The sequence below is a fragment of the Nyctereutes procyonoides genome, unplaced genomic scaffold (genome assembly GCF_905146905.1).
Source record: "Nyctereutes procyonoides isolate TBG_1078 unplaced genomic scaffold, NYPRO_anot_genome, whole genome shotgun sequence".
NCBI classification, from domain to species: Eukaryota; Metazoa; Chordata; class Mammalia; order Carnivora; family Canidae; genus Nyctereutes; species Nyctereutes procyonoides.
Genome location: NW_026575051.1, coordinates 5759184 through 5784070, shown reverse-complemented (window position 1 = coordinate 5784070; position 24887 = coordinate 5759184). Strand labels below are relative to the sequence as shown.

The following is a 24887-nucleotide window of genomic DNA, read 5'->3' as shown; positions in this document are numbered from 1 at the left end:
GATTGTTGAAAAGGTAGCAGTTCTCATGGTTCAAATTTCAAAAGGTACGGAAGGGTGCCCAGGGAAAAGTCTGTCCCCACGTCCCCTGGCCCCCACCACTCAGTCTCCCTCCCCAGAGGCAGCCAGGGTCACCGGTTTCCTGAGGTATTTTATGAATATATACAAATGTATGTATGCGTACATGCACGCCGTGTACATACGCACCTTCACATACGTACACCTCTCTTCCCTGTTAAACACAAATAGGGGGCAAAACACTCATCTGCTTTGCTTTTTCCAGTTAATATAACATCTTGCAGGTGTTTCCCCCCTGGCACACAGAGTCCTCAGTCTTTTTTTTTTTTTTTTTTGGTGGCTTCATAATATTCTATGGACTCTGTAGCCAGACCCTGACTTATTCTCTGGCCCACCAGTCCTCATGTTTAGCCTGTTCCTGGTGCTCCCAGCACAGACGATGTTGCGATGGACATGCTGGTATTACAGTCATGTGTGAGTTCACCAGCACAATGAATTTCTGGAAGCGGAACTGCTGGGTTAAGGGTGTGCCTTTTGCACGTTGATCACTCCTGCCTCACTGGAAAGTGGCAGGCCAGCATTTTCAGAAGGCCTGGAGATCGGCCAAGCTGTCCCCCGAGGGCCACGTTGGAATGGCCTTCACAGCTGTCCTGCGAGGCCAAGGGCGGGGGGCAGGGAGCTCTGGGTCTGCTGCCCCCTCTGTGAGCCCACAGAAGCTTGACTCATCTCTGCTTCCCCAACCTCCTAAATGCTTAGGAGCTGGATGGCTTTTTTACACTTGATCACCTATTGCCTGAGTTGGAGTTGTCAAGGTCAGGCTGCCCTCCACCCCTCTTCACCTTGGGCTCAGCACAGGGCCCCGACGCCACTAACGGAGACAGGGCCCCTTACCTCTCCTGACCAGCTGTGTCCCAAAGCTGCAGGACGAAGTACTTGTTGTCCACCAGCAGAGTTTTGACCCGAAAATCCACTCCTAGGACACACAAAGGGGTATTGGGCCTGCTGCCAAGTTACCATCCGGGGCTTCCAGCCCAAACCTGCCCCAGGATACACCTGTCCCCAACACCAGCTCCTCTGGCTGCTGAGCTTCCCCTCAGCTCTCCAAATCCCATCCATACTCAAGAGCCTGAATCCTCCAAGAAGCCCTTCCTGACTGCCTCGCCCACTGCACTCCCACACCCGGATGGTCGGTGCCAATTTGAGGCACCTTGCATTGTCTTGGCTTCTATGAACATATCTGTCTTCCCGACCGTACAGCAACATTTATTCTTCAGGTCCCTCAGGAAAATCAGTTTCACTGTTTTATTTTTATAATACTCTCCGTTTCATTCCTAAGTATAGCATGGATCTTCCCCCTACAACCACACGGTGGGGTAGAAACAGGCAGCCTCAGGGAAGAAGGAGCACTGGTTTCAGGGATGACCGATTGGGCTGTGAGCTGCCCATCCTCTGCTGCTCTATTGGCTGCGTGACCTCAGGTAAGTCACTTTACCTCTTTGAGCCTCCCTTCCCTCTTTGCCAGGTAACAATTAAAAAAGACCCACATTGGGGTACCTGGCTGGCTCAATCAGTTGAGCACGTGACTCTTGACCTCAGAGCCATGAGTTCAAGTCCTACCTTGGGTGTAGAGCTTATTTTAAAATAAATAAAATAAATTTAAAAACTACCTGTAAAAAAGAAAATCACAATAATAAAGAAAATAAAAGCTCCACATTGCAGAATGATTGGGAAGATTGAATGATCACGTTTGAGGTTTGGCCCAGGGGTGCTTGGGAGGTGATCATTTTCAGTCTTATTCTCATCTCTCTGAGCCACAGCCCCACCCCTCGCTGTGGTCATGCTTCTGGACCCTTCCTGTCTCTGCAAATATAAAGGGATTAGTGAAATCCCAAGAAGGTTTAGAAACTTTTGGGGTACACCTTCCAGCCGACCCCCAAGGAATTCAGGCAGAGTAGGGAGTGATGGAGAGGGACTTCTTTCCCATCCCCACTCCTTTTCCTAAGGGAGCCTGAAGCTATAGAGCCCACTGCAGGCCCTGTGCCAGCTCTGGAAAGGGGTGCCTCCTCATACCAGCCCTGAGCTGGTGGAGACTTCTCTCAAAGTCTCTGCAGCTGTCCCTGGTGGGGGCTGAAACCTTGTTCCCCCGCCCATGCTCTCTGCAGGAAGTGGCAGCCTGGGGAACCTGACTCAGCAAAATGGCAAAGCAGAAGTCTGTAGCATCTGCTTCTCTTTACTGCTCTTTTACCTTAGGAATCCTTGTCCTAGGAAGCCCACGGTCTGCAGGAACCTCTGAGATTATCTAACCCAACCCCTGGTGATGATATCCAGCCTGGCTTAAATGCCCACCATGTAATCTATGAACGTCTCTAACAAGTATTCCTTGCATTTCCTAACTCCACCATTACTCCCACCAACCTGCCCATCCCCTCCTCAATCCACCCATGTGGCTCCCATATGTCCCCAAAACGTGTTATAACTTAACCACATAAATCGCTAAGAATATAACAGTTATCTCCTTCCCAAGGAATCTGCTATTTTACATGAGCGGCCCCAGGGGCAGAGTCATGCTGAACCCAGAACACAGCAGAATTTCTAGGGTGGGGCATGTGCTCTGAAAGCAGGAGACCATGGGTATGAACTTTGGGCCCCAGCGAGGGCAGGAAATGTGACCAGGTCTTCTATGATCTGTTTCCCTCATCTGTAAAATGGGGATATGGAAAAGCCTGGCAAAAATCCACATTCAGATATAACTCGATTGGCTCTGGCTCTGGTGCTCCACCCAGCCCTGTTCTCAAATGCCAGCAGGCTAGAGTTCTCATCTTCTGAGAGAAGGGGAGGAAACAGAGGAGGTGACGCTGGGTGTGGAAATGTTCATGACCGAGGAAGCCAGAATTGTCCCCATTGATGGTGAAGCCAGATGGATGACAGCCACCAGGAGGCACCAAACTGCAGCTGGCACTGGGACGGGCACAGGTCACTCCCCTGGATCTCGGGTACTCCCAGCCAGCTAGCAGTGCGTGCAGGCTTGCCCTGTCTTTTTACAATTATGCAACCTGTGTTTTTCTTGATTGAATTTTGTGGAACCTTCTTATCACATAATAATGGGGGCAGATCAGTTATATAGGGAGGGCTTTTGTAAAGGAAGGAGGCATGGAAGATGCTTGGCGCATTGTAGGTGGTCAGTAACCAGGACCTCAGATGATTCAGAACAGTGGGCTCGCAGACCCTGTGACCCTCCCCAACAGCAGGCCAGGCCTGCTGCAAGTTCTCTAGTCCCCAAGACACTGAATTTTTAACTGGTTCCCCCAGGTGAGGATTCTTAAAGAAAAATTTGAGAACCCATCTTGAAGCCTCTTTTGCATGAAGTCTGTCATCTACCCATTGGTCTGGTGCTGGTCCCCAGTCAGCATGCACTTTGCCTGGCACAAACACATGGGTCCCCCCATCTCTGTGCCTAAGCGGGTGTCCTCTTCATTCTTGAGCTCGCATTTCCGTGGCTCTGTACAATGCCAAGCGATCACAGATCCCAACATTTGTAGGTAGAGGAGTCTTTGTGTTTGGGGATATTTCATTTGCAGGGGCCACTGCATTAGACATGATCAAATATTTGCTTATGATAATAGTAATAAAAATAATATTGAGCACTTACCACATGCCAGATATTTTTTTTTTTACCACATGCCAGATATTATTCTAAGACATGTACAAACTGAACTCATCCTTACACCTATTCTAGGGAGCCAGTACACTTGTCTGCATTATGCAGTCTGCATGATGCAGATGAGGGTTTGAGAGTTCAGAGGGGTTAAATAATTTCTCCTACTCCTTACTGCTAGTGGGTGGCAGAGATGGGATTTGAACTCAGGTATCTTGAGTTCCTAACTGACCATACTCTAGAAACACATTCTGTGTAAAGTACTCAACTTGCCCTGGGCAACTCTCTGCCAGAGCTTGGCCCACTGGCCTGGGGCCAATTGTGAGCAAAGGCAAGCGGCACCCACCCTACAGTGGCCTGCCCCCAGGGCCACGTGGGTGGAGACTTGCTTGTTTTCACTGGCAACCAGCTCTGGCCCCTAAATTGCATGGTGCTTTGTTGGTGTGGCACATTATAAGCTAATCAGATCAATGCAGCAAAGCAAATTACCTATAATTAGAGATAATTAGTAAAATAGTAAGATTGTGCCCATATAAAATAAAGTCTAATGCAGGGCCTGTGGCCAGGACAGAACCTGCAGCTTCCCAGGGAGATGGATCTGTCTGGCTTGCCTCCAGCTCATTGGCCCTGGGTCTCCCCAGGCATCCCCTCCCTCTGCAGCCTCCATCCCCAGGTCAGCCCTTACCCACAGTAGCTGTCAGCCCGGTGGCAAAGGAATTCTGGTGCAGCAGGTGTAGGAAGGATGTTTTGCCCACGTTGGAGTCTCCCAGGAAGATGACATGGAAGAGGTAATCGGGGTCGGCTAGAGGCTCGCTGGCCGCGGGGGACTCCGGGGACCTGTTCAGCGCAGCCTCCCCGGGCTCACTTCCTGGGTCTTCTTCGGGCCTGTTCTCTGCCATTGGCTCCCTGGATCGAAGGGAGCCTTGTTCTTCTGTATGAGCAGTTGGAGGTGAGGGCATGGGCTGAGCTTCTAGCTCCACTGTGGTGGGGGGGCTGTGCCGGTGCTCCTGGGGCTCTGCTCCGTCCCCAGGCTGAGCCCCCTCCAGGGGAGACTCCAGGGGAGGTGACCCCGTTCTAGGAGGAGGGGCTTCTGAATGCCCAGTTTTCAGGCCGTGAGCCCCAGCTGACTGCTCTGAACTGAGGTCTTGTCCTCCTCGGCCTACCTGGTTCCTTCCCTCCACCCTGGGCTCTTCCAGACGCTCAAGGGAGAGGCCAGACAGCCCATCTGGCCCAAACACCTGGCCCTGAGCTTCTGTTGGCCCCCCGGGCTGGCTTCCCTGCACACCAGGGCTGCACCAGGCCGGCTCCAGCCCCTCTGAGGGAGCCTGACCCACAGGCCCGGGATCCTGGGAGGGCCCAGCCAGCCCTGGTATAAGGACTTCAGCTCCCGGGGACCCCAGTCCTGGCTCAGAGCCAGGATCCTGCCGGTCCCAATGGAGGGCCTCTGTCTGCCTGGGCGGCTTGTCTGGGACAGGCCCGGGCCCCGGGCTCTTGTCACCTGGGTATGAGGCCTGCAGCTGTTCACTGGGCCCAGCTGGGGCCTGGGGAGGGGGAGAGGTCACCAGAGGAGGAGGTGCATCCTCCAAAGGAATGAGCACTTTGAGTGCAGCTGCCACCAGACTCCCTGACTCCCCAGTGGTGGCCCCTTGGAAACTCCAGAGGGAGAGGGCCTCAGGGCCAGACCCTGACTCCTCCTGAGGTTCCAGGCTGCGAGACTGGACAGGCTGCTCTGGACTGTCATCCTGCCCATCTGCGCCCACTCCTTTCACTTCCTTGGCTCCAGAGGGTGCCCCAGCGGGGCCCCTTGGAGCCCCTTCCAGATCTGAAGGTGGCTCCTGACCAAATGGCAAAGCACGTGGCTCTGAGATGGAGATCTGCCTGACAGCTCGGGGTGTCTGGGGGCCCAAGGGGGTCCTCGGGGTGGGAGGTGGGCTCCAGGAGAGCTGCAGAGCTCTGCGCGAGGAGGTGTTGAAGCTGCTCAGGAGCTGGTCCCAGTCATCCTCCTCCCCAAACAGTCCGGGCAGGGGAGCCTCCTCAGAGGGGACTGCCTGGGCATCTGGAGCCTTCTCCTCACCTGCTCGGGGGACACTAGGAAGGGTTTAGGAAGCTAAGGTCAGGGGAATCTCTCCCCATCGGTAACACCTCACAGCTGACCCCAACCCCCAGTCTCTCCTCAGGTGGTCCTCACCCTGCATGCACCCCATGCCTCCCCCTTGTCCAATCCTGCCCATCTCTCAGGGCCTATATGAAGCCTCACCTTCTCCAGGAAGTCTTCCCTGACCATTCTGGCCCATCCCACTCCTCTGAGCTCTAACAGGTAGAGTGAGTGGCTTTCTGGGATCCATGACTATACTAGCAGTGTGTGTGTGTATCCAAGTTGTGTGAACTTGGGCACATAACTTTCCCTTCTTGGTGCCTTAGTTTCCCTGTCTGAGAAATGGGCAGGAGAATGTTGGCCTTGAAGGATTGTCGTGAGGTTTAAGAAGGGAAACTCTGCATGTGTTCTGGGTGCTGAACCAGGGCTTCAGAGAACCCAGAGCTTCCCTCCCTACCTTTAGGAAGCCCTGGTACCCACCTTAGCCCAGGGATGGCAGCTACTTGCCTTGGTTCCTCCTCCATCTGCCAGGACACGTGGCCCCTGGCGGCGTTCAGATGCCCCCTGGTCACCTGCAGCTGCCCCTGCACCTCCTCCAGCCGCCCAGCCAGGTCATGCTCGGTCTCCCGCAGCTGCTGGTTCTCAGAGCTGGCCTCCTGGTGTGTGCTGCTGAGGCGGTGGAGCTGGGCCTCCAGCTGCGGGAGGTGGAGGGTGAGGAGGAGAGAAGCCCCGGGGCCCTCCAGGGCGACAAGCAGCCTCCCAAAGCCACTGTGGAGCACAGACTCCAGGCTCCTGGAGACCCAGCTTAAACAAAGGGTTGAGGGTTGGTGGGGGCGGGGCGTGGTTACCCCTTGTTGGCCTGATTAGCTCCGTGACCTCCCGTCCAGGAGAGACACTTGAAATGCTGGACAGGGAGGACAGAGGGACTGTGTAAGAAACACAAACGGCCAGCACCACAAGGACCCGAAACGTAGATTGGATCACACTCTCCTCTGCTCAGAGCTCCGCAACGGTTGCTTGTCTCTGAACCCCAAGTGGTCCACAGGGAGCTCCTGAGCCACAGCAAGTCACATACTCAGAGATGGGGGGCTGCTTGAGCACTCAGAAGGGAAAGTGAAGCCTTCACAGTGGCATCCAGTGCCTGCACAGTCCCTCCCGCCCTGTGAGGTCTCTGCCCTCCTCTCCCACTCCTCTCCCCTCCCTCTGTCTGCTCCAGCACATGGGTCTCCTTGCTGCTCCCTGGATATTCATGGCACGCACCTACCTCAGGGCCTTTGAACTCACTGTTCTCACCGCCCGGACTGCCCTTCCCCAGGTATCACACGGCTCATGCCTCATCTCCTTCAGGCCTTTACTCCAATGCCATCAACTCAGGGAGGCCTTCCTGGACCCTCCTGTCAAAACCCTTCTACTCTCCTTCCTTGCTTCCCTTCATTCTCCTTAGCACTTTCACTCTCCAGCCTCCAGGATGTTATAGATTTTATTTGCTTATTTTGCTTATCATCCATCTTCCTGACTAAGGCCATCACTCTGTGGGCAGGGGTTTGTGTCTATCATGTTCCTCAGGACCCTAGAGCAGTGCCAGGCACTAGTAGGCATGCTGTAAGAATTGTCAGGTGAAGGAATGAATGACCTCAGAGGAGAGGCTTCACATCTACGGGAGACAGGACAAACTGGCCCCATTTTGGAAAGTTCAAACTCCTCCCTTGGCTCAAGGGGCCTGCCTCAATTTCTAAGGAGCAGTGGGCATCTGGAAATCAGCCCACGTTGGGAAGGTGAGACCAGATGACAGAGCCAGGTGAGGCGACAGTGGAAAATGCTCTGGGAACCTTGCCCAGCGCTGAAGGAAAGGTGGTTGTCCTGGTTCCATCAGAAGGTGATTTTACTAAGGTCAGTGGTCCGGGAGTTGAGAAAGGAAGAGATGGTAGGGGGAGCAGGATCTCAGACCCAAACACCTAGCCGCGATGCCAACTGGAAGTGACTATGGGCTACGAGATCTGGGGTGTCAGGGCAGCAGGGAGCTAGGTCAGATTCAGAGTCGGTAACAATTGTGATGTGAAAAGCACCTCCCGTGTGCCAGGAACCATGCTAGGCCCTCAAATATGGTATCTTTAGTCACCCCAGCAGCCCTCTAGGGCAAGAGTTCTGATCTCCATTTTTCTGATTCGGAAACCAAGGCTCAGAGAGGTTAAAAACCTACCCCAGGTGACTCAGCTGTCAGCGGACATAAGAGTTGAATGCCACCCTATCACTCAGCCTCTCTAACACTGTGACCTCATGTTAGCCCAGTGCCTTTCTGTTTCAGAGTGCTTTCCTATTTATCACCTCATTTGACACAACTGGCCTAGGAGATGCAATAGATGTGGTTAGTCCCATTTTACAGATGGAGAAACTCAGGCCAAAGTTATTGCCTCAGGGGATCGATCCCTGGGTGGCTCAGCGGTTTGGCGCCTGCCTTCGGCCCAGGGCGCGATCCTGGAGTCCTGGGATCGAGTCCCGCGTTGGGCTCCCTGCATGGAGCCTGCTTTTCCCCCTGCCTGTGTCTCTGCCGGCCCCCACCCCCCCCCATGTCTCTCATGAATAAATAAATAAAATCTTAAAAAAAAAAAAAAGCAACAAAGTTATTGCCTCAGATTTGCCTGGCTCTTAATGGGAACAGCAGGGATTTGAACCTGGACCTTTCCAGTGGCCCCTCTGCACTACCTGACCTCATCTCGGCAAAGGGAGCTGCTCTCTCGGGAGCCTAGCCACCCCCATGAAGTCTGAGAAGCCGGGTGTCAGAATGTGGGACTCCTCAGAAACTGGGCTCCCGGGGAAGCGCTGGCACTCACCTCCCTCTGGCCCTCAGTGAGCCGTTGACATTCACGCTCCTTGGCCTCCAGGGCCTGCTGCATCTGGGAGCTGAAGGCCAGGCCGCGGGAGTCGCTCTGTGGAGCAGACAGGTCTCAGCCGCGCGGCCTGCTGACGCCCAGCCCTCCCCACACTCCACGCGCACCCAGGCCTGGGGTACGGGCTCTGGGAGGCCCGCAAGGACGCCTCTCACGACCGCTTCTCTGGCTCCGGCCGAGATTGTGGCAACAAGATTGAGGCCCGGAGAGTGAGACCTGGCCCAGAGGGCTGGGGCCGGGGGCCGAGGCCCAGCACTCCCCACCACATCTGTCTGAGGAATGCGGGCAGCCAGGGGGTGAGAGGAGCTGCTCCCAGCAGCCTCCTGCCCCCCCTTCCCGCACTGGCCAGCATCAGCCCGGGGGTGCCCAGGACGGGGTGAGGGGCGGGCTGCCAGGGGAGGTCACCTCAGCCTGCAGCTGCTGCTGCTCCCGGCGGATCTGCTGCTCCATCTCCTCATAGAGCTGCTGGACCTCCCGGTGGTGGTCAGAGTGCCGCCTGGAAGGGGTGCGAGGGGGGAGCCGGGCAGCCCGTGAGCACCAGGGGACCCTGCTGCAGGCAGGGCCGGTCTGGGCCTGGGTGTGGAGTCCATCTCGCTGCTCTCACTGACCCCTGTCACCCTGAGGACAGTCATCCTGACAATGGCCCCTGACCCGTACACCCTTGACATTGGTCACCTTGATCCCGACACACCGACTCCTGTAACCACCATCAAGATACTGGTTCCCCCGGCCCTGTCACATGGTCCCACTCGCCCCATCACTCTGCCCCACTTCCTGCTGTCACCATATCCCACCCCTAAGCTCAGAGCTGAGGGAATTCAATTCCCGTTCAGCTAAAATGTAAAGAGCACATACTCTGTGCCAGACACCAGGTGGGTGAGGCCCCCCCGAGCCCCACTCACTTCCTCAGCGTCAGCTCCAGAACCTCTTTGTCAGCCCGGGCCTCCTGCAGGCGGCTGGTCATCCTGGCCAGAAAGCCCTCCAGGTTGCCTGCCAGCTGGGGCTCCTCCTGCCTCAGCTTCCCCCACAGCTCCCAGATCTCTGCCTGCCTGGGGAAGGGGGACAGCCAGAGAGGAGATATGAGGTGGGGCCAGTAAGCAGAGGGCCCATTTCTCCATTTTATTGTATTGTATTGTATTTTTTATTTTCACTTTTTAAAGATTTTATTTATTTACTCATGAGAGACAGAGAAAGAGAGAGAGGCAGAGGGAGAAGCCGGCACCGCATGGAGCAGGGAGCCCAATGCGGGGCTTGATCTCAGGATTTTGGGACCATGACCCGAGCTGAAAGCAGGCGCTTAACCCACTGAGCCCCCCAGGCACCCCCCCACTTCTCTATTTTGATGGCAACATTCGAAGAAACTTGGGCTCCTGGGCCACAAAAATCTGTTCATATCCTGCAAGTTACGATTCGAGTTACTACCTCCTCCAGGAACCCTTCCCAGATGTGCCCTCTCCTTCTTGAACCCCCACGGTACTTTGTGGTTCCATGATTTGGCAATGGGGCAGGGGAGGAACTGGGAGTCTGATGGCCCCAGGCTGCCATCTGCCTTCCCTCTTCTCTCACCCTGTAGCTGTGTGACCTTTGGCAACTCCCTTGCCCTCTCTGGGCTTATTTGTACAAAGGGGAGCCTGATACCTGCCCAGTAGGGTCACCAGAGAATGAGCCGTGCCCAGTGAAAGTGCCAGCTTGGGGCCGGGCACATGGCTGGCACTCAATGCTGCTTTCCCAAGGATTTTTTTTAAATATTTTATTTATTTGTTAATGAGAGACGGAGAGAGAGAGGCAGAGACACAGGCAGAGGAAGAAACAGGCTCCATGCTGGGAGCCCGATGTGGGACTCGATCCCGGGACTCCAGGATCATGCCCTGGGCCGAAGGCAGGTGCCAAACCACTGAGCCACCCAGGGATCCCCCCCCCCCAAGGATTTAATTAAGTTTCGAACATAGATGCCAGAGGGCTGGGCCCAGGCCAAGCTGCCAAGTAGGTAAATGGCTCCCCATCCACCACACCTGCCCTGCCTGCCTGTACCCTGAGTCCCACCCTCTGAGAGCTTGTCCTCACAGAGCCCGTGAGGCAGGTAAACAGGCAGGGTGATTCCCCTGATGGTTCTAAGAGAACCAGGGGGACCTAGGAGGTGTGAGAGGGGTATTTACAGGCAGAAGTTCCCCTTCTCTGAGCATGAGTGAACCCCGTAAGCCCAGAGCCTGAGACAGTCTGGAGGAAATGCCCTCCCCATCTCCAAACCTGCCCAACCCAGGGCATCACTGTACATGAATCACTCCATTGGGGGGACCCTCTTTTCTTTTCTTTTCTTTTCTTTTCTTTTCTTTTCTTTTCTTTTCTTTTCTTTTCTTTTCTTTTCCTTTCTTTTCTTTTCTTTTCTTCTTTTCTTTTCTTTTCTTTTTCTTTTTCTTTTTTTTTTAGATTTATTTATTTATGATAGACATAGAGAGGGGAGAGAGAGGCAGAGACACAGGCAGAGGGAGAAGCAGGCTCCATGCTGGGACAGGACTCGATCCCGGGACTCCAGGATCGCGCCCTGGGCCAAAGGCAGGCGCTAAAACCGCTGCGCCACCCAGGGATCCTCGGGGCCCTCTTTTCTAGTTAAGAAAGGCCCCCTCAGGGACATCTGGGTGGCTCAGTGGTTGAGCATCTGCCTTTGGCTCAGGCCGTAATCTTGGGGTCCTGGTATCAAGTCCCACAGCAGGCTCCCTGCTTCTCCCTCTGCTTATGCCTCCGCCTCTCTCTGTGTGTCACTTATGAATAAATAAATAAATAAATAAATAAATAAATAAATAAATAATCTTAAAAAAAAAAAAAGCCCCCTCAGGGAGTCATGTTTTTAAGATTGTGACTACGCCTGGGAGGTTGATACCCCAGGCCGCTAATCCTGGGGAGCAATCACATAGGGCAGGATGGAGAGGGAGCGGAGGAGGGGGTGTGGGAGGGACTCCCCAAGAACAGGGCTTCATTTCATCCCACAACTGTCCTTACACTCACACTGCAGCTGGAGAACAGATGTCAAAGGTTAGGCTACCAGCCCACAGTCACACAGCTAACCCAAGTGGCCAAACCCAGATTTGCACCCAGCTCTACTTGATGGCCTCCCACCTGTGCCCAGGCCAGTCCTGCCCCGCACTGATGGGCAGTGCCTGCCCCTGCCTCCTACCCCCACCCCTCCACACTCAGTGCTGGCCTTACTCTGGGAGGACGTCACCTGCCCCCAGCTGCTGGATAAAGGCAAAGAACGCCTCCTTCTCCTCATGGTCAGCCTCCTCCAGTGCCAGGAAACTGGCAGCTGCAGGTTCTCTCTTGGAAGACAGTGGCCTCTTCCTGTGGAGCCTGTGGGTGCCCAGGCTGGAGCTGAAGGTGTTCTCTGTGGGACAGAGGGGACAAAAGGCTGCAGAGTGGGGTTGGGTCCACTGATCTCCCATCTTGTCCTGTTCCAGCCCTTGGGGAAGTAATTCTGTCTGTGTGATCACATTTATACAGGGCCACGTTCATACATTCGCCCTGTCATCCGTGGGAATCTGTTCAAGGTAGACATTCTGACCATTTTATGACCTGTAAATGCAGATTCCTGGCCTTCTTCCTCCTTGTCCCCCAGACTTTCGGAGATTCATCAGGCCTGAGAACTCTGAACGGCTTTGCAAGCATTTAAGCCTGAGCTGTGCTCTGCAGGGTCTCGGCAAGGACATTACACCTTCCATTGCCCATTGCCCTGGCGGGAAAGTTTACCCGCATCGAGATCAGTGGGAGTATTGTGCTCTGCTGACCTTGGCCTTTTTAGGACCTTTTGGGCCTGTCCTGAGAAGCAGGCATTGGAGTAGCCCTGCCCAAAGGGGGACAAAGAAAGCCTGGGAAGCCCCCAACTGCTAAATATCACCCTCTGTTGCTCCCTGGGGCCTGGAATTCCCAAAACCAGAATGTGACCTTCCTCAGGCAGAAACAAAGCCTGTGGTCTCAAGACTGGAGGTTGCTTAACCTCTTGCTCAAGGGAACCTTTTGCTGGGGAGAAGACAAGTGAGGCATCAGAAAGTAAGCAAGCCTCCAGGCCTCCCTGGAGGAGGAGGATGCCAAGAGGAGCACCTCCGTCCCCAGCCAAAGAACTGCTCTTGCTGATAGGAAAGGAAGTGAGCAGGTCTCCTGGGCTAGAGCCTTAAGGCCTAGCCCTGTCTTAAACCAACTGCTTGCCCACACAGACTTAGTATCCTCATCTCCAGAGTAATTCATATCATCATCCATGCCATGAACTGCTCTCCGGGTGCTGTGGAGGTTCCCTGTTGCCTTTTATGTCAGCCTAGCCTCCCCATACTGGGCGCACTGCATGGGATGCCTGGCTATGCAGCAAGTCACTAGAGGTTCTCCCAGGACAGACATACTGAGCCCAGAGCTGAATTCTTCCAGAGAGAGGCGTCCCTTCTGCTCCACATCCACCCAGTCAAAGATCATCCTCAGCTCCTCTTCGCTGCCCACGAAGCTGAACTTGGCCACCTGCAAGGAAGAGGTAAGTTGGCGCTCTTCGCCTTGGGGAAGACTCTGGGCTATCCTCAAAAAAAGAGAAATGTTTGTCTTTAGCGACCCCCACCACTTCCCTCCCCAACTTTGGAGTCCCAGACCCAAGCTGATCCAGGGCCTACCTTGGAGGCTCCAGGACCCCACTCAAGACGGCCCTCTCGGGAGAGCCTTCAACTCCCTACACATCTTTTCCCTTCCTCCATCCGACATCAATAAAAACTTACCCGTTCTGAGTCCATCCCTAAGGACGGTAGCTAATCCTCCCCAGAACGTGTTTATCGAGATCCAAAAAAGTTATCTGGAATTTGAAAATAAGTCCCAAAGGTGGACAGCACACTCTTTCAGCATTCCACAGGGGCAGAGGCCACCCAAGCATCTTCTGGACTGTAAGAATGTACTTCATTTCATCCCCTGGGACAGACTGGAGATCTCAGATGACCTCAAAGATTTATGACCTGTTGTACATTAACCAGCTTTGAAAAATCAAACTCAGCAATCTCGTTCTAACACTTCTTTGTTATCCAGCTTTTTAAATGCTCTGTCAGCTATTCATGGCATCTCTCATTAACTAATGAGCTAAATAAAACTTTTAAGAGGGATTTATTTTCTTTTTGCCCAAGGGTCATGATTTTACCTTTTTGGAACTCGTACTGTAAGAGTTTTGGAGGTTCCATGGAGATGTCCCCGTAAACTCACTTGTCAGAACCAAGTAATGTGTGGTGCTGGAGATGTGCCCCTCATGGGCTTTGAGAAACTCAAACATTTCCTCCCTTGGCTCTTGGACAGAATCCCATGTGTGACAGAACTTTAGGTTTGCTGTTTCTTGCTATTGTGGTTTGTCTTTTTTTTCTTGCTGATTCTGTGATTTCATTTTTGGTGATAGCAATGATGGGGAATTCAGCTCTATGGACTGGCCATTGGCGATCCCTGTGGGATGCATGATGGAAACAGAGTATCTGTTGGTTGAGAGGCAACAGAAAATCTGATTTGCTGGTCTTTGTTGTTGGTGGTGGTTTTTCTACGTATGCTCCAAATTGGTGAAGCATTTTGTACCTGCTAGGAAGGAGACCAGCTCTTTGAGTTCTGGACTGTTTAGTTTTGTGTGTCTGTGTTTACTTTTGATCTGTGCCCTGGAGTTGTACGTATGAAGCCCCTGGGTCTCTGTATCTGGGTGTCTACATGGCTGTAATTCAGAAAGACCTTTAGCTCTTCTGTGAGTGTGAAATCGTTTTCTACATCTGGAGGGTATTAATGACTTAGAGTACTATGTGTCTTACAGGGTTTCTGTGTTGATTGGTTTGTAGAAACAAATAGGCACTAATATAAATCTAATGTTCTCCGGAATCATGAATAAAGAGACTGAATTTCTAGTGCTTTAAATGTGCTAAACTTTATTTATTTATTTAAAGATTTTGGGGATCCCTGGGTGGCGCAGCAGTTTAGCGCCTGCCTTTGGCCCAGGACATGATCCTGGAGTCCCGGGATCGAGTTCCACGTTGGGCTCCCGGCATGGAGCCTGGAGCCTGCTTCTCCCTCCTCCCGTGTCTCTGCCTCTCTCTCTCTAAGTCTATCATAAATAAATAAAATAAATAAATATTTTTTAAAAGATTTTATTAACAGAGAGAGAGAGAGCACGAGCAGGGGGAAGGGCAGAGGGAGAAGCAGACTCCTTGCTGAGTGCAGAGCCCAACAACAAGGGGCTCAATCCCAGAACCCTGAGATCATGACCTGGGCCAAAGGCAGATGCTTAACTGACTGAGCCACCCAGGAACCCCTAAATGTGCTAGACTTAAAAAAAAAATCCCTCTTACAAGAAATTGCTAGCTCAGAAAGCTTTTAAGGAGCCAGGTTAATTTAATTAGTGTAAATCTTTGGGTAAATTAGACTGGTTTAGTAATTTTGTTTATAAAATGCAAATAATGGCTATCAGTGTTTGCTTTATATTAAGTATAATACAATTAAACATTCTACTTTTTATAAGATCTAGATTTGTTTTATGTGAAGAAACTAGTTAATCTTAATTTCTTATACTTCTGATTTTGTCTTACTGACCAAATAAGTCAACATTATCCTTACATAATGTTTAAATTTTTTTTTATAATTTTTTAAAATTTATTTATTTATGATAGTCACACAGAGAGAGAGAGAGAGAGAGGCAGAGACATAGGCAGAGGGAGAAGCAGGCTCTATGCACCGGGAGCCCGACGTGGGATTCGATCCCGGGTCTCCAGGATCGCTCCCTGGGCCAAAGGCAGGTGCTAAACCGCTGCGCCACCCAGGGATCCCTTGCATAATGTTTAAGATAAGAAAAATGTAAATTTGTGTTCAACTAAGTTAATTCATTACACAGTTCCAAGATCCTTAGGTAACTTCAAAAATGTGAATTAATAATAATTAATAAATAATTTTTGGCTACAGGGACAGTTTCTGAGAAAAACTGAAATATTGATTGCTAAGCATAATTTTAAGTTTATGTCCTTTTACTTTTTATTTTTACATGCAAGAGGGCAGCTATAACTTTGGGTTATGTTAATGAGTGAATTCATTTTTGCCACTTTACTTTTTTTTTAAGATTTATTTCTTTATTTGAGAGAGAGAGAAAGAGCAGGTGGAGGTGGGGGAAGAGGGAGAGAAAGAATCCCAAGCAGACTCCTCACTGAACACAGAGCCTGACCTGGGGCTCAATTTCACAACCCTGAGATCATGACCAGAGTCCAATGCTTAACCTTCTGAGCCACCCATGTGCCCCCATTCTTGCCACTTTAAATAGTTGTGCAAGGCCAAGCAGAAACTCAAGACTCAAGTAGATATTTTTACACCCAAGTTCATAGCAGTGCTATTCACAATAGCCACAGGATGGAAGCAACTCAAATATCCACTGAGGGATGAACAGAAAGACAAAATGTGGTCTATGCATACAGTGGAATATTGGTCAGCCTTAAAAGGGAAGGAAATTCTGACACCTGCTATGGCATGAATGAGCATTAGGGACATCATGCTGAGTGAAAGAGGTGGGTCACAAAAGACAAATGCTATATTTTCTCGCTTGTATGAGGGACCTAGAGTGGTCAAATTCATAGAAAGGAGAGTGGGGGATTCCAGGAGATGAAGAGAAAGGAGAATGGGGATGGGAACTCTGGGACACAGTTTCAGTTGGGGAAGGTCTGGAAATGGGTGGTGGTGATGGTTGCACCAATTGTGAAATGCACCCAATGCCACTGAACTCTAAACATAAAAATGCTTAAAGTAACAGATTTCATGTTATGTATATTTTTTGACAATTTTCTGAAGATTTTTTATTTATTTATTTGAGAGAGAGAGAACAGGAACAGGGGGAGGGGCAGAGGGAGAAGGAGAAGCAGACTCCCTGCTGAGCAGGGATTCCCAATGCGGGGCTTGATGCGGGGCTCGATGCAGGGTTTGATCCTAGGACCCTGGGATCATGACCAGAGCTGAAGGCAGATGCTTAACCAACTAAGCCACCCAGGCCCCCCTTTCATGACAATTTTTTTAAGACTTGTGCAAGGGATATGTGTGACTGTAAAATGTTGTGTCGTGTCTGTTTGTGAACTTTGCTAAATCTACTAAAATGCTTAAATAACACAGATAGTGCTCCATTATTTGCATCCCAGCTCTTTCTGTGAAATAGAAGTTAGTTATTTTGGTTAAAAGTTATAATCACTACAGATGTTTGAGCCTCTACTAGGACCAACGGTGGCAGAGATACAGCTGTGTCTGCAAGGAAAACAGGATACGTTTTGATTTTCTAAGGAATAAGGAGAGGTTTTGTCTTAAGTGTCTGATTATTTCAGAACATGAAAAGAGATGAAAATACAAACTTGAAAAATTTGCTGAAAGGGAATTTTAGTTGCCTTGATTTATAATATCTAAGTCTGAAAATAAGCTATGAAATGTGTTTTTGCCAAGTGACAAATTTGTCTCTGTTTTGATGGGTTTAAAATAAATAATTTTTAAAAATTGTTATATGTTATATGCCACATGTTATATTAATGCAAAAACTAGAATTCAGCTCTATCTCCATTAAAATGATGAACTGGTTATAGAGCTCTTAGCAGGAGTTAAAAAGTAGCTACTATTTACCTTCTGTGTAAATTGTCAAGATAAATTATTCCATATGTCAAGAGAATAAACTTCTCTGTTTTGGCTTGATCATATTTTCATTTATAAAACATCTAAGGCACCCTGAGAGCTTAAGTATCCTTGTAGTCATATTACCTTCTTCTATGTTTATCTCAAAATATTTTATTTTATTGTCACTTTGATTAAATAGGTAACAAAGTACTATTTCTCAGGCTCCTATGATTCTATCTTAATCCAGTGGCCAAAATCTTCTCCGATAGTTCTTCTGACTTTGCCTTCCCAATATAAGATCCTAAATTTGGGGGAAACAATTTTAGGATATCGTTCTCTGTCTTTATTAAATACTTCACTATCATAAGAGCAAGATAGGCAAGAAATAACAAGCATTGGCAAGAATGTAGAGAAAAGGAAACCCTCGTGCACTGTTGGTGAGAATGTAAATTGATGCAGTCCCTGTGGAAAACAGTATGGTGGTTGCTAAAAAAAATTCAAAATAAAACTATCCTAGGATCCAGCAATCCTACTTCTAGCTATTTACCTGAAGATAACACAAAGCAGTAATATGAAAAGATGTCTGTACTCCCACATTCATTGCAGCATTAGTTACAATAGCTAAGGCATAGAAACAACCTAAATGCTCATGGATGGAAGAACAAATAAATACGTGGGATATATATACAATGGAACATTATTCAGCCATATAAAAGAATGAAATCTTGCAATTTGAAACAACAGGGATGGAACTTGAGGGCACTATGCTAAATGAATTATGTCAGACAGAAAAAGATAAATACTGAATGAGTTCACTTATATGTGGAATCTAAAACCAACCAACTAACCAACAGACCGAAAAACTGAGCTCATGAATACAGAGAACAGATTGGTGGTTGCCTGAGGCAGGGGTTGCAGGGGGAAGGGTCAAAAAAAGTACAACTTCCAGTTATAAAATGAATAAATCATGGGGATATAATATTGTCACATCATGGTGACAATAGTTAATAATACTGAACTGCATCTTTGAAAGTAGCTAGGAGAGTAGATCTTGAAAGTTCTCATCACAAGAAAAAAGATGTTGTAACTGTATGGTGATGGCTGTTAACTAGACTTATTGTGGTGATCATTTTGTAACATATACAGATATCAAATCATCACATTATATACCTGAAACTAATATAACGTCAGTTATGACTCAATTTAAAAATACCTGAAAAAATAATTTTCAAAAATCATAAGGAAATTCTTGCTTCAAATCCTTGATACTGAAATATTTCTAATGTCCTTTTGGACAATACGAATAACTTATGAAGTATTTTTAAAGTTCATTAAGGTGGGATCCCTGGGTGGCTCAGTGGTTTAGCGCCTGCCTTTGGCCGGGGCGTGATCCTGGAGTTCTGGGATCGAGTCCCGCGTGGGGCTCCCTGCATGGAGTCTGCTTCTCCCTCTGCCTGTGTTTCTGCGTCTCTCTCTCTCTCTCTCTCTCTCTCTCTGTCTATCATGAATAAGTAAATAAAATCTTAAAAAAATAAAGTCATTAAGGTTAATTAATACAAATAAAACAGTTATGTTTAACACTTGCTCCTAAAAGATAGTGAGCTGATTATATCAATAAAGAGAAATCTTACAATATCTGTTTCATGTAGATGAAAATAAAAACTGAGGGTTTAACCTGTAAAAAAAAATCTGATATTACATATGGCTTGGTTTAGGAGGATGGAGGTTAAACTTTTTAAAAATATCCATGTGTATGATATATATATATATATATATATATATATATATATGAAAACAGAGCTTTTCTCCTAAGGTCAGGAACACAGCAGAAATGTCCACTTTCACCCCTGTTGTTCAACATAGTCTTGGAAGTCCTAGCCTCAGCAATCAGACAACAAAAAGAAACAAAAGGCATCTGGATGGGTAAAGAAGTCAAACTCTCATTCTGTGTAGATGACGTGATACTTTATATGGAATACCCAAAAGACTCCACCTCAAAATTTCTAGAACTCATACGGGAATTCAGCAAAGTGGCAGGATATAAAATCAATGTACAGAAATCAGTTGCATTCCTATACATTAACAATGAGACCAATGAAAGAGAAATTAAGGAGTCTATTCCATTTATAATTGCACCCCAAACTATAAGATATCTAGGAATAAACTTCACCAAAGAGGTAAGGGATCTATACTCATAAAACTAGAGAACACTCATGAAAGAAACTGAGGAAAACACAAAGAAAGGGGAAAATGTTCCATGCTTATATATTGGAAAAATAAATATTGTTAAAATGTCTATGCTACCTAGAGCAATTTATACATTCAATGCAATCTCTATCAAAATACCATCAACTTGGGCAGCTCCAGTGGCGCAGCAGTTTAGGGCCGCCTGCAGCCCAGGGTAACCCCAGGATCAAGTCCCACGTCCGGCTCCCTGCATGGAGCCTGCTTCTCTCTCTGCCTGTGTTGTGTCTCTGCCTCTCTCTCCTCTCTGTGTATTCTCATGAATAAATAAATAAAATCTTAAAAAAAATACCATCAACTTATTTCTTAGAGTTGGAACAAATAATCCTAAAACTTGAATGGAAGCAGTAAAGACCCCGAATAGCCAAAGGAATGTTGGAAAAAAAAAAAAAAAGGAATGTTGAAAAAGAAAACTCAAACTGGTGGCATCACAATTCCAGGCTTCAAGCTCTATTACAAAGCTGTAATCATCAAGACAGCATGGTATTGGCACAAAACAGACACATAGATCAATGGAACAGAATAGAGAACCTAGAAATGGACCCTCAACTCTGTGGTCAACCAGTCTTCAACAAAGCAGGAAAGAATATCCAATGGAAAAAAGACAGTCTCTTCAACAAATGGTGTTGGGAAAATTGGACAACCACATGCAGGAGAGTGAAACTGGACCATTTCCTTACATCAAACACAAAAATAGACTCAAAATGGATGAAAGACATTGATGTGAGACAAGAATCCATCAAAATCCTAGAGGACAACACAGGTAGCAACCTTTTGGGGCCTCGGCCACAGCAGCTTCTTACTAGACACATCTCTAAAGGCAAGGGAAACAAAGGCAAAAGTGAACTACTGGGACTTCATCAAGATAAAAAGCTTTTGCACAACAAAGGAAACAGTCGACAAAACCAAAAGACAACTGATAGAATGGGAGAAGATGTTTGCAAAGGACATATCAGATAAAAGATAGTATCCAGAATCTATACAGAACTTATCAAAACTCAACACCCAAAGAACAAATAATCCAATCAAGAAATGAACAGAAGATACAAATAGATATTTCTCTAAAGAAGACGTACAAATAGCCAACAGACGTGAGAAAATGCTCAATATCACTTGGCATCAGGGAAATACAAATCAAAACCACAGTGAGATACCACCTCAAACCAGGAACAATGGCTAAAATGAACAAGTCAGGAAATGACAGATGTTGTCAACGATGCGGAGAAAGGGGAGCCCTCTTACATTCCCTCCTTGGTGGGAACACAAGCTGGTGCAGCCTCTCTATGAGGTCCCCCACAAAGTTGAAAATAGAGCTACCCTACCACTCAGCAATTGCACTACTGGGTATTTACCCCAAAGATACAAATGTAGTGACCTGAAGGGGCACCTGCACCCCAATGTTTATAGCAGCAATGCCCACAATAGCCAAACTACGGAAAGAGCCCAGATGTCCGCTGACAGACAGATGAATGGATAAAGAAGATGTGGTCTATATATATGTATACAGTGGGATACTACTCAGCCATCAAAACACCCCAAATCTTGCCATTTGCAATGATACAGATGGAACCAGAGGATATTACGCTGAGCAAAATAAGTCAATCAGAGAAAGACAATTATCATATGATCTCACTCATATGTAGAATCAAAGAAACAAAACAGAGGATCATAAGGGAAGAGAGGAAAAAATAAAAGACAAAATCAGAGAGGGAGACAAACCGTAAGGGACTCGTATTATTTTTATGGTGGGGGACTCTTAATCATAGGAAACAAAATGAGGGTCTCTGGAGGGGAAGGGGGTGGTGGAATGGGGTAGCTGGGTGATGGGCATTAAGGAGGGCATGTGATGGGATGAGCACTGGGTATTATATGAGACTGATGAATCACTGATCTCTACCTCTGAAACCAATAATGCTTTATATGTTAATGAAATGAATTTAAATAAAATTTAAAAATAAAAATAAAAAGTATATGTATATATATGGTTTGGGTTGAAAAAAAAGGACATCATGGGAAGAACCATCAAATCAGAAGAGATGTTCAGGCTTTCCTAGGCTAAGTTTATGTAGGTAGAATGCAATTCATATAAAGACTTCAAAAATTGCATGCTTTATAGGAAGGCCCTGGAGATTTCTCAGTGCCTTTGCCGATCTTTGATAAGTGCTTATCTTCAGAGGAAACACTGATCAAACCCTACAAAATAGTTACGTGCTGTATCCCAACAGAGAATTTTAGCATCTTCTACTCCGATATTAATAGTTACTGTAATAAGTAACCACAGCTTTTCAGTCTCATTACCAAAAATATTTCTGTTTTCCTACCCTGGCTTGAAACCTCAGTTAAAAGCCATGAGCCGCAAAGTACGGACCCGAAGCCTCGTGGAAAAGGATTGTACCAGGTTCTCTGAACTACTGATGCTTCACATGGATACAAAGATTCCGAGCTGACATTAGCGAGCCAAGCTGGCAGCCTGATAATTTCTAAGACTCTTGAGTCCAGAAGCAGCCAGCTCACTCAAGATCCAGCAGATCAGGAATTAATGATGTAGAACTGAATGAATGGTTCAAGGGAATGGAGGTTATTTGTTGGGAATATAGATGGTATTATTTTTTATTCTATCTTTATGGATCTATGAGGAAGATTTTTGTCTTCTTGAGCCATGTCTAACTTTCAGTTTAGTAGATTGCAGCTTCTGTAAACTGAAATTAAACTTTCCTTTTTAAGATTTTATTTATTTATTCATGAGAGACACAGAGAGAAAGGCAGAGACACAGGCAGAGGGAGAAGCAGGCTCCCTGTGGGGATCCTGGTGCGGGACTTGATCCCAGGACTCTGGGATCACGACCTAGGCCAAAGGCAGACGCTCAACCACAGAGCCACCCAGGTGCCCCCAAAATTAAACATTTTAAATATTATTTGAATCTCATTGACCCCCTCCTGATTCAGAAACTGATACTTTTACTGAACCTCCTTACTTTCCATGGCAATATAGTTATTTACATGGATTCAATAACAATTTGTCCTCCTTTTTTGCTGGGATGTAGTTGGATGAATCAATTGTGTAATGAGCGTGTCATGTTGGGGGCACATGGGTGACTCAGTCTGTTAAGCATCTGCCTTCGGCTCAGGTCAGGGTCCTGGGATTGAGCCCCACATTGGGCTCTCTGCTCTGTGGGGAGTTTGCTTCTCCCTCTGCCTGCTATTACTCATGGTTGTGTTGTGTCTCTCTGTGTCTGTCAAATAAACAAATTAAATCTTTTTTTTTTTAAGATTTTATTTATTTACTCCTGAGAGACGCAGAGAGAGAGAGAGAGAGAGAGAGAGAGAGAGGCAGAAACACATGCAGAGGAAGAAACAGGCCCCATGCAGGGAGCCCGACATGGGATTCGATCCAGGTCTCCAGGATCATGCCCTGGGCTGAGGCAGCACTAAACTGCTGAGCCACCGGGGCTGCCCAACAAATTAAATCTTAAAAAAAAAAAAAAAAAAAAAAAAAAAGATTGTCATGTTGGAGACTAATTCTCAATCATATGTGACAAGTCTACTGTAAGGAACAGCCATGGAAGCAATATTTGCAAAATCCTCCCAGCAACTGGCCTGGAACCAGTTGATAAGGAAAGCCACTTCTGGGCTGGAGAGGGACCTTAGAAAAATTGGGAATTTCAAGAAAGGAAACTCCTTGCACTTATAGGGGCTGCAGGTGACAGCTGGTGAAAAAAGAGTCCTGGGTTTAGTTTCCTGGCCTGAGCATAGAAATTGGGTGGCCAGCTTGACCCAGGCTGCGCCAGACATTCCCAGTTTTGACACTAGAAGTCCCACATCCCAGGCATCCTTCCAGCCCCTGGCAAACTGGGACAGAGATTCACTCTAGGTAGAAGAGCAAATAAGAGAGGTTTTAAATCTCAGGTTCTGTGTGAAAACATCTGGACAGAAGCGAAAATGGCTTAATATTTTCAAAGTGTGTATTTGCAGAGCAAACCCATGCCCATGTGTCATTCATACCCTGGCTGCATGGATGGGAATAGGTGGAAACCTAATGAGAGGTTTTTTTTTTTTATATTGGGAATAGACTTGGGAGATTATTTATCATCACAGAAAATTATCTGAATAACTGGAAACTTGGAAACCAGGCCAAAAGGTAGAGAACACGTCCCTTCAAGCATTGTCTAGACTAGAGGAATGTACTCAGTCCATCTCATTGTTTATCTTTAATTAAAAAGTCCCAGACTTGCTGCAGTTACTTGTTAACTTGCAGATTTTTGCCCGGGAGAGATGAAAATAATTTTTGTCTTGTAGAACAACTAACCCCAAAGATTTACGGCCTGTTGGACATCAGCCATTTTAAAAATTGAACTCAGCAATCTTATCCTAACACTCTCCTGTCAAATTGCCTTTAAATACTGTATACTGGCTTCTCATGTGCTTTTGAGCCAATCATAACATCTTAGTGGTTCCTTCATTAATTAGTAATAATAATTAACTAGATAAGAACTTTGGTGAGTGCTGTTTTTTATTTGCTTGATTTTTTTAAAAGATTTTATTTATTTATTCATGACAGATACACACAGAGAGAGAGAGAGAGAGAGAGAGAGAGAGAGGCAGAGACACAGGCAGAGGGAGAAGCAGGCTCCATGCAAGGAGTCCAATGTGGGACTCGATCCTGGGTCTCCAGGATCACACCCCAGGCTGCAGGCGGCGCTAAACCACTGCGCCACCGCGGCTGCCCTTGCTTGATTTTTTTAAAAAAGATTTTATTCATTTATTTGAGAGAGAGAGAGAGAGAGAGAGAGAGAGAGAGAGAGAGTAAGCACGAGTGGGAGAGGGGCAGAAGGAGAAGCTGACTCCCTACTAGGCAGAGAGCCAGACGTGAGACTCGATCCTGGAACTCTATGATCATGACCTGAGCTGAAGGCAGCCGCTCAACCAACTGGGCCACTCAGGCACCTATTTACTTGATTTTTAATTTACTTTTTTATCCTTTTGAAAATTATCTATATCTATATCTACATCTATATCTATCTATCTATATATACATATATATGTATATATATATATAGAGAGAGAGAGAGAGAGAAACTGACTTATTTGAGGGAGTTGGTAAAGGCTACCCTGAGAAAGCCTTTCTTTCTTTCTTTCTTTCTTTCTTTCTTTCTTTCTTTCTTTCTTTCTTTCCTTTCTCTCTTTCTTTCAGTAATCTCTATGCCCAACGTTGGACTTGAACTCATGACCCCTGAGATCAAGAGTCACATGCTCTACTGACTGAGCCAGTCAAGCGCCCCTGAAAATTCAATTTCAGTATCAGCCGTTTGCATGTACTTTGTTATGGCCCTGAGGATAGAACACAGGCAAAGTCAGTTTTGACAGGGGCAGGAAAAGG

The 24887-nt window shown here is 47.6% G+C and overlaps 1 protein-coding gene across 1 annotated transcript in view; it reads right to left on the bottom strand.

Annotated features, from left to right (window-relative positions):
- RAB44 (RAB44, member RAS oncogene family) overlaps positions 1-24887 on the bottom strand; it is a 35750-nt gene that overhangs the window by 5640 nt on the left and 5223 nt on the right. Inside the window, exons 3-10 of the mRNA XM_055330376.1 lie at positions 13039-13150; positions 11858-12032; positions 9556-9702; positions 9059-9149; positions 8597-8692; positions 6273-6460; positions 4356-5758; positions 907-988 (exon numbers count right to left, since the gene is read on the bottom strand). Coding sequence (XP_055186351.1) covers positions 907-988; positions 4356-5758; positions 6273-6460; positions 8597-8692; positions 9059-9149; positions 9556-9702; positions 11858-12032; positions 13039-13150 — 2294 coding nt within the window. The remainder of the gene's footprint in view (positions 1-906; positions 989-4355; positions 5759-6272; positions 6461-8596; positions 8693-9058; positions 9150-9555; positions 9703-11857; positions 12033-13038; positions 13151-24887) is intronic.